The sequence below is a fragment of the Chrysemys picta genome, chromosome 10 (genome assembly GCF_011386835.1).
Source record: "Chrysemys picta bellii isolate R12L10 chromosome 10, ASM1138683v2, whole genome shotgun sequence".
Classification (NCBI taxonomy): Eukaryota; Metazoa; Chordata; order Testudines; family Emydidae; genus Chrysemys; species Chrysemys picta.
In genome coordinates, this window is record NC_088800.1 from 1,536,409 (window position 1) to 1,550,935 (window position 14,527).

Genomic DNA, 14,527 nt, shown 5'->3' on the forward strand with positions numbered 1-14,527 from the left:
TCTTTTGTGTTGCCTTCTCGATGTTTCTTCCATTAATTTAGTGTTTGTGGAAGATGCTCTATTAGCATTTGAAGTTCTTTCCTTTGGAGTTTTGCCATTGCGTTCAAGAGGAGCAGGACGGAATCCTTCGTCTTTAGACAAATACATCACCAGTTTTTTGTAGGGCTTTAACTATATCAGTTTCTAAATTGATATAATTAAAATTGGTACAACCCCCCTCCAGTGTGGATGCAGTTAAACTGGTTTAAAGATGCTTATATCAGAAAAGCTTATTTCTGTAAATAACCTGAGGAACTAATATTGTTAAAGTGATACAAAAGCTTTCTGTAGACAAGCCCCAAATCGAGGTCACCACCCCAAAGTGTTTACAAAGTAGGACCCAGTCCTGCAAGATACCCCATGCAGTGAACCCATGCGGAACCCTACTTATGTCCCTGTTACTACTCGTGTGCATAAAGCTGAGAACAGGTGGAAGACTTTGCAAGATCAGGGTCATCATTTGAATCAATGGACTGACATCTGCTTACAGTAGCTCTGGATTTAGCCTACAGAATTCAGGTTCAATCTGATAGACACATGTGCCAGTGGTATGTTCCAAAAGCAACTAGTCGTGTGTGGCTGCAAAAATGCCCAAGAGCTGATTCTACAAAGAACACAGTGATGTGTCCATGAATTTCTGGTCAAAGACACACCCAGAATGTCCATTAAAATGCACTCCTAAGATTATGTAGCTTTTTAAAAATATCAGAGTAAATAATTAAGGTGGCCTGATATGTTCTAAGACCCTGTTTTCAGTTGCTGATACTTTTCCAAACCTAAGCCAATTGGGCTGAAATTTTCCATGCTGGGAGTCTGCCTCAGGCAAAAGTTTTCTGGAAAATTTCAGCTAAATCAGTTCATCCATTTTTCAGAACCAGATTAGGGACATAGACATGCTCAGAAATCTTTACAACAGTTCAGCAGATGGGGGCAGGATAGCTCAGTGGTTTGCACATTGGCCTGTTAAACCCAGCATTGTGAGTTCAATCCTTGAGGGGGCCACTTAGGAATCTGGGGCAAAATCAGTACTTGGTCCTGCTAGTGAAGGCAGGGGGCTGGACTCAATGACCTTTCAAGGTCCTTTCCAGTTCTCTGAGATAGGTGTATCTCTAGCACTTCCCTCTTTTGGAGGAGAGACGTGACATTTTGCAAGGGGGTTCCACTGGTGTGGAGGATGGCCAAGGCCTCATCCTTATGAAAATCCACCAAATTTGGCTAAGTTATAGCCTCTGAAAGTCTGTTTCCAAAGACTTGTTAGAGTTTGGAATTGGCAACTAAATTCTCCACATTCGGTCTGCTCTGAGCATGCTCCAGTCCCTCACAGGATGTATGCCCAGGTCTGGAGCTGTGGGCCGGAGCAGGATGCCTGGCAGTTGCACTTTCTGGCAGCTGGGGGCTGCTGAGGCAGTACACACGGGAACTGGCTGTAGAGAGGCTGAGGACGGGCAGAGAAGGCCACGCAGCAAAACTCTACATGCGGTGTGAGCTATGGAGCAGACCTCTGGTGACCGCTGTAGTGCAGAGAAAATCCTGGGGCAAACTGGAGAAAGGCAAATGTTTGATCAGCAGTCTTGACCTGCTGCCCACAGCCCCACCAAGGGGACACAAGAGGACAGCCCCTAGAACAGCTGAGGTTGCAATAGCAGTCACAGAAGAGTCATGTGCCAGCTCCACAACTGGGATTCAGGTTGGGGTGTGGACACTTTCTGCCCCTTTCCCCTAGTCTCTGCCCAACTCCCCCCAGGAAAATTATGGTTTGCTGGGTGTTGAAAATTGTGCCACATAGTGTATTAGACATGAACCCCTTTGAAATCCCCTAAAAGCCAGTTCTGAACAGCAACCTTCTGAGTGCTACCATGGGTCTCCGGGAATGAATGCCTCAGTGGTACACCAGAAAGAATCCCAATGGCTTTCCTCTCCGTGAAATCTCCGTGCAGCAATTCATGATAAATCACGCTTTCAGAAGGAATCCTTTCAGTGCGTGAAAGGAAACTACCAGCATAATGATGTCCTTTATTCACCAACCGCAAACAAAACACTAGTGGTGCAAAGGCGTGCAGCTGTAATATTGTTTTCATAATTGCTTTTGTTTAAAAATTGGATAGCCCAATGTTTTTGAACTGCTGCAATGCTAATATAATGTTCGGTGGTATACAAAGTGCTCTGTCAAGGAAACAAAGGGTGATGTGAGAAGCTATGGGGATTCAAACTGGGAGGTTATTTACCAGCTAAGGAGCTTGTTAGTACAGTATTTAGCAAAACAGTTAATCACAGAAACATTGTGTCAGATGTGGAAAAATATGTAGTCTCCAAATTCAGGCTTTCCCTATGACTTGAGTTGATCTGCTTTGAGAATGGAAATATGCCAGTGAAGATGGAAACGATGGTTTTGTAGTTAAATCACAGAAATGAGAGTTGAGAAATCCAGATTTTATCCTTTGGGCTACCACAGACTTCCTGTGTGACCTCAGGCAAATTACACAACCTCTCTGGTCTGGTGGCAACAGACGCAGTTCCCAGCCAGGGCTGAATCTGAGTTCCAGGGTCTGAGGCAGAGCTGTTAGACTAGGACAAAAGGAGATTTGCAAATAATTTAATAAATAAACCAAGCAGCTTTGCACTACTGTTATGTCTGAATCTGAATCCTTACATGCCGTCAGCCATTGCTTAGGGCAGGAACAGTTTGGGTCATGTTATTAGTTATTTGTGAGTATTCAGGCAGCTGCAGGTTTATTCTTCGAAATAGTTTGTGACTATAAACATGGAAAGATTTAAAATAGTCTCTAGCTGAACATTTCCCAACCATTTTTATGGCTGAGTTGCTTCGCGGGTCTGTGTGCAAAGCAGAGATTCTGAGCCTCTGATGAATAATCAGTTTTGTACATAAATCAAATTTGTCCAATCGTGCATTAGTGCAAAATCTATATGTCCAGGGAGCCACATGTGCACATTAAAAGGCAGAGCTTGACCCAAGGTATGGAAATTACATAGTACAGTAGAGTAGTTACCTGATGAGAACCCCACTTTTCAGAGAATATATATACCTGAGTTGTGTATAGAATTTACCTGACATTTCCCATTGTACTGGCTATCATGCCTTTGTATTTGTATAGCAGGCTTCCTGCGTGAAGAGAATTAACAAATTCCAAAAGATTTTGGCTGATTTTCTGAATTGTCCTTGTTTGTTTGAAATTGCCTAACTGCTCAGGGCTAGAGAGAAACTTCCTCTCTGGAAGGTTATTCCAAGATTGTCCACTAAGAGGTTATTGCACCTTTCTCTGAAGCAGCTTGTGCTGGGCACTGTCAAGAGGCAGGACACTGGACTAGAGGGACACTGGACCGACCGACGAGCCCTATATCCCTAAACCTACTGCTCAGTTCCTCCGTTCCTGCACTCGGGCCAGAGATTGAGGGTGTCACAAAAGTGGCTTTATATTACCTCTGCACGCCCTGTCTTTTGAGTCTGCACAGCTTCTGGTGTACTCCAGAGCCAACTCAGAGCTCTCCAAGGCAAGGCTTCACCACGCACCAGCTGGGGGAGAGTAGGGTGCTGAGTGCCATGCAGGGAATGGGTGCACAGGGGTCGTGCATATATAATATATGGAGATATCCCATCTCATAGAGCTGGAAGGGACCTTGAAAGGTCATTGAGTCCAGCCCCCTGCCTTCACTAGCAGGACCAAGTACTGATTTTGCCCCAGATCCCTAAGTGGCCCCCTCAAGGATTGAACTCACAACCCTGGGTTTAGCAGGCCAATGCTCAACCACTGAGCTATCCCTCCCCTGTGCATGGCCAGGATGGTGTCCGACTGGGGGCAGGACAAAGGCTGCAGGTGCGGGGGCTAGTGGATGGCGGTTTCCTGTTAAGCTGAAGGGAGGGGGGCTGGGGACTCTCAACTGTATCGCAGCCCAGGCTAAGTGACACCCTGATTCCCAGGGCGCTCGTTATCCTCCCCACGAATAACGAGTCAGCAGAGCGCCGGCCTAGGTCATGACCCTGCTCGTAACCGGCCCAGGAGCAGCGCCGTGCAATGGGCTCAGCACTGCCCTCTGAGCAGGCCCTGCCGATCGAGGCTGAGCCCCATTCACCCCCTGACGCCCCAACATCAAACCGCCCGGCCCCGCTCCGTGGGGCGTCAGGGTGGGGAATATGGAATAGCCACCAAACAGCCACCCAGAATGGAGTGATCCAGAACCCCCTGCCAGCTGCAGAATGGAGTGATCCTGATCCTCCCCAGCTGCAGAATGGAGTGATCCAGAACCCCCCCGCCAGCTGCAGAATGGAGTGATCCTGATCCTGATTCCCCCCTGCTAGCAGCAGAATAGAGTGATCCTGACCCTCCCCCCAGCTGCAGAATGGAGTGATCCTGGAACACGCCGCCGCCGGTTGCAGAATAAATTCGCCCTGAAGTCGGCGCTAGAACTGACAGTCCCAGTCTTGAAATTAGTTAACCCCACCCCTCCACTACAGAATGGAACGGCCCCAAACTTAGGCTCCCCCCGCCCGGGAATGGAATCACCCAGAACGCCCGCCCGGCCTGGACTGACCCCGCACAGCCCTAAAGCGGGGCTGGCCGCGGCCCGCCGCCGGCCCCGGGGGAGGGGACGGAAATGTTCTGTCGTCACTTCCCCCCGAGCCCTGCAGCCAATGGGGAAGCCGCACTCCGCAGAGGCGGGTTGGCGCCAAATACGGAGGGAGCGGGGCGCGCGGGGGCCCAGCAGGGGCCGGCCCGGGCCGCGGGGCTGGGGCAGGTGAGGGGCCGGGGCCGGGGCAGGGCCCGGCGCTAACACGGGCACGGGCTGTGGGGCGGGGGCACAAGGCAGCGGCCCCAGGCACGTCTCTCGGGAGCCCTCCTGAGGGCAGGCGCCGCGAGCCCCCCCGCCCCTGGGCGCTGCCCGCCCGTCCCGCGGGGAAGGCGCTCCCACCAACCCCACCCCAGAGACACCGGATGGGCGGGAAAGTGTCCCGGCCACGTGTCCGGCCGCTCCCAGGGGCGAGGCCACAAGTCTCCGGCCGAGTCGCAACAGCGGCCCCCGGAGCCCCGGCACGTCCCAGAATGGCTCCCGGGGTCGCGAGGCCGAGCGATCCGCGGGGCGAAGCGCGGCGGCAGGTGGCCGGTGCACAGCCCCCCGGACCAGCGCCTTAGCGCAGCCGAGCAAACTCGGGGTGCAGGGGCGCTGCGCTGCCGCCCCGCACAGGGAGATTGGCCCGGCTCGCTGCAGCCCGTCAAACCGACCAAACTCTTCGTTATCCAGCGCGGTTCGTGATCCCGGTCAAACTGTTGACAGTCTTTTAAGGTCGACCAGTCCTCAAACAGCACAGGGATTTTCGGTGCATCCGCCTGAGTTTGGGGGAATCGCAGAACTTGCTCTCCCACTAGCACCGGCTGCAGAACCATCGCTCTGAGAGCTATTGTGATACAGGCTGTTTTCAGCATCTTCCAGTGCCTCTTGGTTCAGTGCCAGTGTTCTGGTGTGATGACAGTTGCACTTTGGTATTCTGGTACCCTCTTGATTCAGCCACTACCAATAATGGCTTAAGCCTGACTGTTAAGGGTTTCCGTTTTTTAACCTAGCTCATGTTAGTTCATGTTCTCAGTCTGAAGCTGCACCATTACTTGAGCCAATTGGAGGTGATGACATTTCCACATAGGTGCTACAGTACCCGAATAGAGAAGCTGGTCTCGGGGAGAGAGGGGGCATTAAATGGGTCCTTCTGCTTATGCCTTTCCAAGTGAGGTTAAAAATCCACATATCTTTAAATAAAATAAAAAGCCTGGATAACCTAAAGCTTCTCTAACACCCTATAGTGATTGATAGTTTTACAGATAAATGTCCAAACCATTTCAGCTTGGCATAACGATAACTTTGCTTTATTGGTCACTCACTAGTAATGTCTTGAATCAGAAATGTGCTTACATCTACCTTTTATTATGAAAGATTCTGTAGCACTTTACAATTTAACAAATTTAAATGTCCTTTTGTTCACGGCGCTCTGCTTACTTTTAAATTAGCCTACTGTGTATGTCTCTTATATAGTCTTATTATGAAAATGATCACTGACAAGAATCCTTTCCAATATTGAGATTAGGCTTAACTGGTCTTTAGTACCCAATTTTAAGAAACTTTCAAGAAAGGATTTAATTTCTTTCTTTGTTGAATTTAACAATATAGTAAAAATTGCTACTAGTTCTTATGCATGCCATCTGATTTTTTTTTAGAGAGAGAGAGAGAGCGCGCGCGAGAGCTTTCTCACTCACTTTAACGCTTTTAACCTTTCCTGTTATGATGATGATAGGATGAATTTTGTGGTCTTAGTAGGGAGGCAATGTATATAATCTGTCAAAGATTTTTAGCATCCTTACTGTCCATATTTACACTTGTAATCATCAATGCCCAGTATATCACTCTTCCACAAAAATAACCTGCAGGTGGCAAAATTTCAAAAACCCATAGGAGAGTTTGTGTAGCCAGTGATATTTTTAATGTAATACCTCAAATCATCTTTTTTTTTTTTTTTTTTGTATAGCATGGCTGATCTTCCACAGAACAACCTCCAGAAGCAGCTAGAGCTTCATTCAGCAAAAGGAACTCACAATAAACTAGCTCTTCCAAAACACAAATCAGCGTAAGTATCAGTCTCGCTTGCTGCTCAACATCAAAAGTAACAAAGAAAAGTACCATGGTTGTCAACATTTGTCAGTTTGGGTTCTGGTCTTTTTTTTTTTCTTTACAATTTCTCTGCTGAAAGTTGATGCAGAAAATTAAACAGAGGGCCTGCGTCTGGATTTTTAAAAAAAATTCTTTTGTGTCTCTAAGTAGAATGGATTGTGTGGGCTTCCATAGAGTGGCCAAGATAGGCTTCTTGTTTAATTGGCCTGGAGAAACTGCACTCACTATAATCAAACAAAAATATAATTTTCTTACTAACTGCATGGAATTCAGACCACTACTTCTGGTGACATGCTGCTTTATGCTACTGAATATCAAAGTATGAAATACGTTGTTGAAGTAAACTTCTTAACATCTGAGTGATGTTCAAAGCAAAAGTCATGCTACTTAAGGCCAAATGGCCTGATTTTCAGAGGTTCTGTGAGCACCCACAACTTCCATTCTAGTCGGAGGGAGCCTTGTGTGCGCGGCACCTTGGAACACTTGGTTAAAATGACTTAAGATACATAATTATGGACATAAATCATAATCTATGGCATTCAGAGTGCTTTAGCTACATAAAATAAATACTGTAATCCATTAAAAGCCAGAATGCCTATGTGTGTGACTGAAATATAGAATTCAGAAAAAATACTAACATTCTACATTACCAATAGCTTCTCAGTTATGTTAAATGCACACTTTTGATATTTGATCTGTGTGAAGTGATTTTTGATGTTAGAAATGTAGCTTTATTTCTGTTTTTCCAAAAATAAGTAAATTTTACGTTGTTAAAAACTCTGAAAAAATACATTTTATTTTGCAGAGGTTTCACTTTCAAAAAGAAAAGTGCTCCAGGTAATGCTGTATCCATAAACTGTTTTAGTGTAACAAAGAGCTCTGCATTGAAGGACAAGGACGTTAATACTTCCCAGACTAAATCTGTTGCATCTTTTCCCACATCAAAGGATAAGCAGATAAAAATCAATGACCTCTTTGAGAAGACATCCAAACAGCACGGAATACAACAACTTCGTCCAAACTGGGTATCATTAAATTCTTTTGAATGTACCCAGCAAATTTCAAATGATTTACCTCCTAGAAAGGAAGAGAATGTAAGCAAGAAACCAGGTGATTCTGCTTCCCAGAAAATAGACCACAACTGTTCAGATGACTGTATTATTACTATAGAAGATGACTGGGATGACATAGATGACTTTGATATATCTGGAAATAACTCAAAACCATTGGTTTTATCCCCCAAAAATCCAATTGTAAAACCCAGCAAGACTCTTCAAATATCCAATTCCTGTACAGTTAGATTATCTAAGGCATCCAGGACTGTGAACAGTGAGCAACGATTGTCAAAACGTTGTCCTTCTGAGAAGGATGAAAAATCACTGAATGACAAACAGCCAGTTCCATCAAACAGATCTTTGATTTGTCTTGATGTTTCAGATTCCAATGATTGTAAAAGACTTTTAGGTGAAGATCTTCAAGAGAAGAAGTTGTCTACAGAAACTATTCTGAGTGACAAAAAAGAAGAAATTCATACAGGTAATGCATTCTTTTAATGTATTTTATATGTAACATTTCAGATAAAATTGGCCTAATGTCATAGTAAACTTAACAAAGAGTCCTGTGGCACCTTATAGACTAACAGACATATAGGAGCATGAGCTTTCATGGGTGAATACTCACTTCTTCGGATGCATCTGAAGAAGTGGGTATTCACCCACGAAAGCTCATGCTCCTATACGTCTGTTAGTCTATAAGGTGCCACAGGACTCTTAGTCTGGATCTGTAAAAGCAGCAAACACGGCTACCCCTTTGATAGTAAACTTAGAGGACTATTTTCAGGTCTACACACTAAGGGTCTGATTCTCAGAAGTGCCTAGCCCTCACACTCTAACTAAAGTCAAATCAGGGAGCTGAAAATCAGGGTCTGTGTGTGTAGCTTATGGATTTTGTTGTAGAAAGTGTCAACTGTTTGACAATGGACTTTCACTCCTGGGGAAAAAACAGTAAACCCTACAATGTACTGTTGGAGAAGGAAGATCTCCTGGAGTAGCATTCAGAAAAAAGAGGCACTTGCAGACGCTGCAGTGAAATTAGACCACCAGTTTTAGTTCATTCCAAGTGCTTTCAGTTTCCATTTATAGTTCAGTGCAATTATGAGAAATATTGAGTAATAGAAATTAATCTGTATCACAGCATTTTAATCCGTTACATTTAAAAAGTGCATGAAATGGGGAGTTTGCTATCCGTTAACTTTGAGCTGTTTCCTGCTTAGCTGCTCATTGTTTGCTTTAGTCTCTTTGTGTTTAATGTTTCTTGATTATTACATAGGGTAGATTCTTATCCTTCATTTTCCTTAGGGAAAGGAATATGTACTTTATCCTTGGACTGTAATATCTTGATGACACAGTGAATAACGAACATCACCTCAGCAGTCAGGATGTGATTTCTCACATTTCTGAAGAATCCATATTTTGCTAAAGATACCTCATTTAATTCTCACAATAGGGAGGGCAAAGAATTACAGTAGGTCTTGTCTAAACACACATTGTGTTGCTTTAAAATGGTACACCTCCCCCCTCGCCGCCCCCTCTCCCCCTGCAAGCATGGATGCAGTTATATCAGGATAAAGATGCTTTATACTGGTATAAGTATTCTCATACAAGAAGGGAAATAGGCTTTACCAGTATATGGTATCTTTATACCAGTATAACTGTGTCTGCACTAAGGGTTGTATTGGTATGACTCTCTCATTTAAAAAAAATTGCACAACTAACAAGAAATAGTTATAGCAGTGCAAAAAAAAGTGTATAGATTGGCCCTTAAAGCTGAAACATCTTCCTTGTACCGGAGATTCCCAAACTTTTTTTTTGCTGAGCCCCCGTTTGGAGATTCATGTCCCATGTGCGCACACCCTTTTTCTAAGGGGAGAGGGGTGCCCAGAACCTGCTGGAGGAGTGACGGGGGGAGAAACTCACCATATGGCAGTTGAGGAAACCGCCTGCTCCCTGCAGTGGTCATTTGGTCTCGGCTGCCTGGACCCAGTTCCTTGCCTGTCAGGAGGGGAGCGGACAGCCCCCTGCCGAACAGAGTTCCCTGCTGACACCAGCCCTTGAGCACAGCTCCATCAGCTTTCCCTGCACAGGCTCTTTCCAGCAGAGGACAGCACTCTGTGCCCTGGAACTGTGCTGAAGGGTTGGGGTCAGCAGGGGGCTCTGACTGGCAGGGAAGGGTGGGTAGTTCAGCTTTCCACTCCCTGCTCGCATAGTCTTTGTGCCCCCCACAGTTTGGGAACTGCTGCCTTACACTACAAATGAGGGAAGAATACATAAACTGTACAAATCTATAATATCTAATCCATATTATGGAGATGGCTTCTGTTTATAAGGTTAGTTTTCATTCAGCTATAGAAGCTGTAACTACTCAGTAATGCTTTGAAGTTTCAACTCTTGAGAAGACACTTGTATTATAATAAGAAAAATCTGCAAGATGTATTTTGTAGAAGTTGTGTTTGAAGAAACACCATTTTTGTCTTTTGAAATGCCTTAATTTTTTAAGCCACCTATTGAAAATTATTTTGGAGGGATTTGCTTTTTGTGTAAAAGAACATTGTTGTGGGAAAAGAGTCCATATAATCAGTTATTAAAGTTGAGAAATAATAAACTCCATTTGAAATATATGGAATCCTAGGTAGTAAAGCTTCATTGTTCTTTTTTTCAGTTGCATCTTTGGTTATTTCCAAAACGAAGAAAAGGTTATAATCTTGCCCAATATCTCTCTTCTGTTTCAGCTCTCAGTAAAAAACAGTATAATGGCAAACACAAGCTAAATGAGGGTGAGAAGAATAGCCAGTCGCCGAAGGAACTGGCTAACGGGTGGGATGAGACTCCCGATTACACTGGAATTGAGGAGGATGATTACTTAGACTTCATTCCACCCTCTCCAGAGGAAGAAGTGCTTTCTTCCTCATCTTCTATAAAAAACATTAGGTAAAACAAAATTCACTACCGCAAATGTTTATCACCAGGATGGTTTAAATGGGTTAAAAAAGGACGCTAGTACTAAAATCTCCACTTGTTAAAATGTTACTGGTTGAATTGACTGGGTGAATGAATAGATCTGAGACCTTGTTTCTTGAATGAATGGCAGTGTAGCAATTGGTAATAATGAATGTCATGAAATGCAGTGGTGTTAGCTTCACAGGAAGAACCATTTCCATCCTAACCAAACCAGCATCAAGTTGTGAATTGGTTGGGTGAAAGATGGACTTACTCAATTATTTACTTGGGGTTCACTCGTTCTTGAGAGAGTTGAGTAGTTTTGAATAATATACATAATGCTTAAAACTGTTATCCTAAGCAAGCAAATTAATTTCTCCTCTAATGAAAATAATTTGATTTATTGATATGTGTTTTAATGACTTTTTGTTTTAATATTAGTAATATTTTCAAAGAACCTGCTGTAGATGGAAAACTAAGGATTGATGACAGTCTGTCAAAACCTGGAAAAATCATCACAAAGCAGCCTACCAGTGGAACCGGTATAGAGCATGCAGGTATAAGAAACACTTCAGCTGAAATATCTATGCATTAAATGTCTCTTGAATGGCGTGCAACTCCTTTTGTTCTCATGTTCTTCATCTACTGTGCTACAGAGTGGGCATTTGCTAGTGGTTCAAGCACGGGACTAAGAGGCAGGAGATGTGGAGTTCTGTTTCTGACTCTGCCATTGACTTGCTCTATAACCTTGGCCACATCACATAACCTCAAAAGAGACCAGTGATTCTGGTTATCAGTTCCTGGGTGCCCTGCCAGGGATACCTTGGTCCTGATTTTCCAAAGTGATGAGCACCCACAAGGTGTCAAACCGAGTTCCCAAAGTGATCTCTCTAGAAAATTTTTCCCCTTAATTTTTAATGCTTGTTTCCCCGTGTTACTATGGGGATGAAACTAATTTTATAAGGAGTGTTGAGCTAAATTAACATTTGTAAAAAAATTTGCAATTCTTGGATTGAAGGTAAGGTTTTACCATTAATGCAACATTAAGACTGCAAATTTAAACAGACAGTCCAGGCATATAACAAGTTATGGCTCAGAGTAATATAAACTCTCCCAGACTTTACACATTTTATATGTGAAGTTATAAATTCAACATTACTAAAAACATATGTGCAATGTGGGTTAGTTAACGGTACTATTCTGGAAGCCAGACTCTGGGAGACAGAGCTTGATCATATTTTTTTTTCTTGTGTATCATCAACAAAACTGTTTGCCAACTTTCAACTTAAGGACCAAATTGTGCCCTGGATTCCACCTGTGCAACTGCATTAAAAAACAGTTCCACAGGTATGACTGAGGATAGAATTTGGCTTTCAGAATCTTAAAACTAGTGGCAATTTAAACATAGTGTCAGGACCCAAGATCAGTCTCTTATAATGATTTTTGGTCACTTTCCAGAGTAGAACTGCAATTAAATATTTTATTAAGGTAGATTTTTTGCATTTAGTTTGTCAACGAGAACACTACGTGATACACAAAACATGTAAAGTTTATAAGTTTTGTAATAAACTACTTTGTACATAGTCAAGCCCAGCTATGACAATATACAGTTGTACAAGTGCCTGAGGCAAACAAAAAAAAAGAGTATGTGTGTGTGTATATATAGCTTAAAACTTAATGTTGCATGCTTAGGAATAGTCTTTTGATTGCTAATAATTACATAACTTTAAAATATACCAAATAAGCAGTTTAAACTTTTATACATATTACTCTTTTCTATGTCATTTGGGGAAAATATTGACGTCATATAATTAAAACTTTTTATTAACTATATACTATATTGCTTTGCAGATGAATTCCTAAGTTTGGAACAGCATCTCTTCAGTGTGATGGAGGACATCTGTAAACTAGTGGATTCTATCCCAATACATGAACTTAAGTCTTTGTCTTGTGGGAATGACCTTCTTCAACAGAGAAATCTCAGGTGTGTTTTAATTAGGAGTCTTTAGTACATCTACATTTTTGTGTGCATCAGCATCTTTACTGTATGTGTGTCTATCAGATGGGTAAGGTGGCAGCTAATATTTTTAAACAAGTTAATATTCCTGAGTAGATGAAATGATCTTTTTAATGGTGTAGAAGTGTTAACTTTTTTTGGATAGAATAAACAGGGGTCTGTAAGAACAGAAACTGCCAGACTGGATCAAACTTGAGATCCAGATAGTCCATTATCCTTTCTCTGACAGTGCCCAGTACCAGACACTTCAGAGGAAGAACCCTGCGGTAGGCAGAAATGGGATAATCTGCCTTCTGCATTAGTCTCACCCTGGTTTCTAATAGTTAGAGCTTGGCTTAAATCCTGAAGCATGAGATTTAATGTTCCTGCCAAAATTGTTGTTAGGATTAACAGTTATGACTCTGGATATACTAGTCTTTCCTATAATTGTCTAATCCAGTTTTTAATCTTGTTGTGGCAATGGTTCTATAGTCTAATTATGCATTGTGTGAAAAGTATTCATTTTATTTGTTTGAAGGTCCCAATTTCTTTTCTTGTGTTACGAGACAGGAGAATACAAGCTCCCAATCTACCTTTTCTATACCATTCATTTTATATACTTTTATCACATCCCTTCTTATTCTCCTTTCTAAAGTAAACAATCCCAATCTTTTAAGTCTTTAAGAAATAGATAGGGAAAATAATATAGCTCAAGCATATTATTTTCATTTTCTTCAAATAGAGGCCCATAGCGCTAAATTATTAAAACTATTTTCCCCTCCAACTGTGTTCGAGGATTATCAGTTTATAGCATTACTTCAGTGGCATACTGGTAGCAAAACCAAGGATTTAAATCTTTTTCCTAAGACATTTGATTATTTTACTTTTTAATTGAAAGTGAGTTTTTTCTTTTTATTTATCATTTCTTAGTAATATTCATAACAAAAGACAAGTTAAAAAAAATTATAAAGTATCAACAGTTTTTCTTCCATAAAAAGTTTTTCCTTTTTCCTAAAATATCTGATAACTACTCAGATCTCAATACTATCTCTTTAATCTCAGAATCTCCAGGGCGCAAGTGTAGCAAACGCTTATGCACGTTTAACTTTAAGCATATTTGTAGTTCCTTGACTTCAAGGGGGGTTAAACAAGTAAAATTAAACATATATTTGCAGGATTGGGGCCTAAATTAGTCAGCTAACTCAATCTGATAAAGGTTCTGTTGGGTCAGTGTCAGAATGATTAAGCATATTCACAGAACTGTCTTCTATTTTGAGACTCAAGAAAAGCTGTCTACATAATTTACAGTAAGAAAAAAAAATACAAATGGAATGCTTTTGGTCTTTAACTTAATACTGTCAGGAAACAAAACAGAATCAGAAAAAACAAGATAGTAACATATTCTGTCTTAAGCAGGAATAAGTTTTTACATCTGGAAAAAGTGATTTCTAAAAATCCAGAGATGATATTTGTTATACCTAACTACCACTTTCCCCCAATGCTACTGTTACATTTGCTCTTACCTGGTTTGGATTTAATAACGCCTGTCTCTGTTCAGCCATTGGTACAAATTTCAAACCCATTAGTCTAATTCAGCAAGATACTTGACAGATTTTTTGTTTTTCCCTCTGCCAAGCAATGTAGAATTGCAGAGTAACCTAGAAGTGGGAGAGGTTGTGCAAATAAGAACTTCTTTTCATTTCATCCTCTCTCTGACCAATAATCTTGACTGTCTAGGAATCTGGAGAGAGGTAAGCGGTGGTTCTTGAAGCCAGCATTGCACTCTCTTCTTTTTGTACAGTTGGTTTTGCAAATCCATAGAGCA

General features: G+C 42.3%; 1 protein-coding gene across 9 annotated transcripts in view; it reads left to right on the plus strand.

The window, feature by feature from the left end:
* The first annotated feature begins 4,561 nt into the window (after nucleotides 1-4,561).
* The window catches only part of BLM (BLM RecQ like helicase), a 31,377-nt gene continuing 21,411 nt past the window's right edge, over nucleotides 4,562-14,527 (plus strand). For 3 of the 9 annotated variants that reach the window (XM_065559110.1, XM_042856529.2, XM_065559112.1), the window contains exons 1-6: nucleotides 4,633-4,791; nucleotides 6,569-6,667; nucleotides 7,517-8,247; nucleotides 10,499-10,697; nucleotides 11,148-11,263; nucleotides 12,558-12,690. In XM_065559110.1, the coding sequence (XP_065415182.1) occupies nucleotides 4,688-4,791; nucleotides 6,569-6,667; nucleotides 7,517-8,247; nucleotides 10,499-10,697; nucleotides 11,148-11,263; nucleotides 12,558-12,690 (1,382 nt within the window). In that variant the 5' untranslated portion in view covers nucleotides 4,633-4,687. Of the gene's footprint in view, nucleotides 4,792-5,278; nucleotides 5,300-5,396; nucleotides 5,535-5,557; nucleotides 5,673-6,568; nucleotides 6,668-7,516; nucleotides 8,248-10,498; nucleotides 10,698-11,147; nucleotides 11,264-12,557; nucleotides 12,691-14,527 lie in introns of those variants that run through there. The other 6 variants (XM_065559114.1, XM_065559117.1, XM_065559111.1 and 3 more) reach the window with 5 other exon arrangements.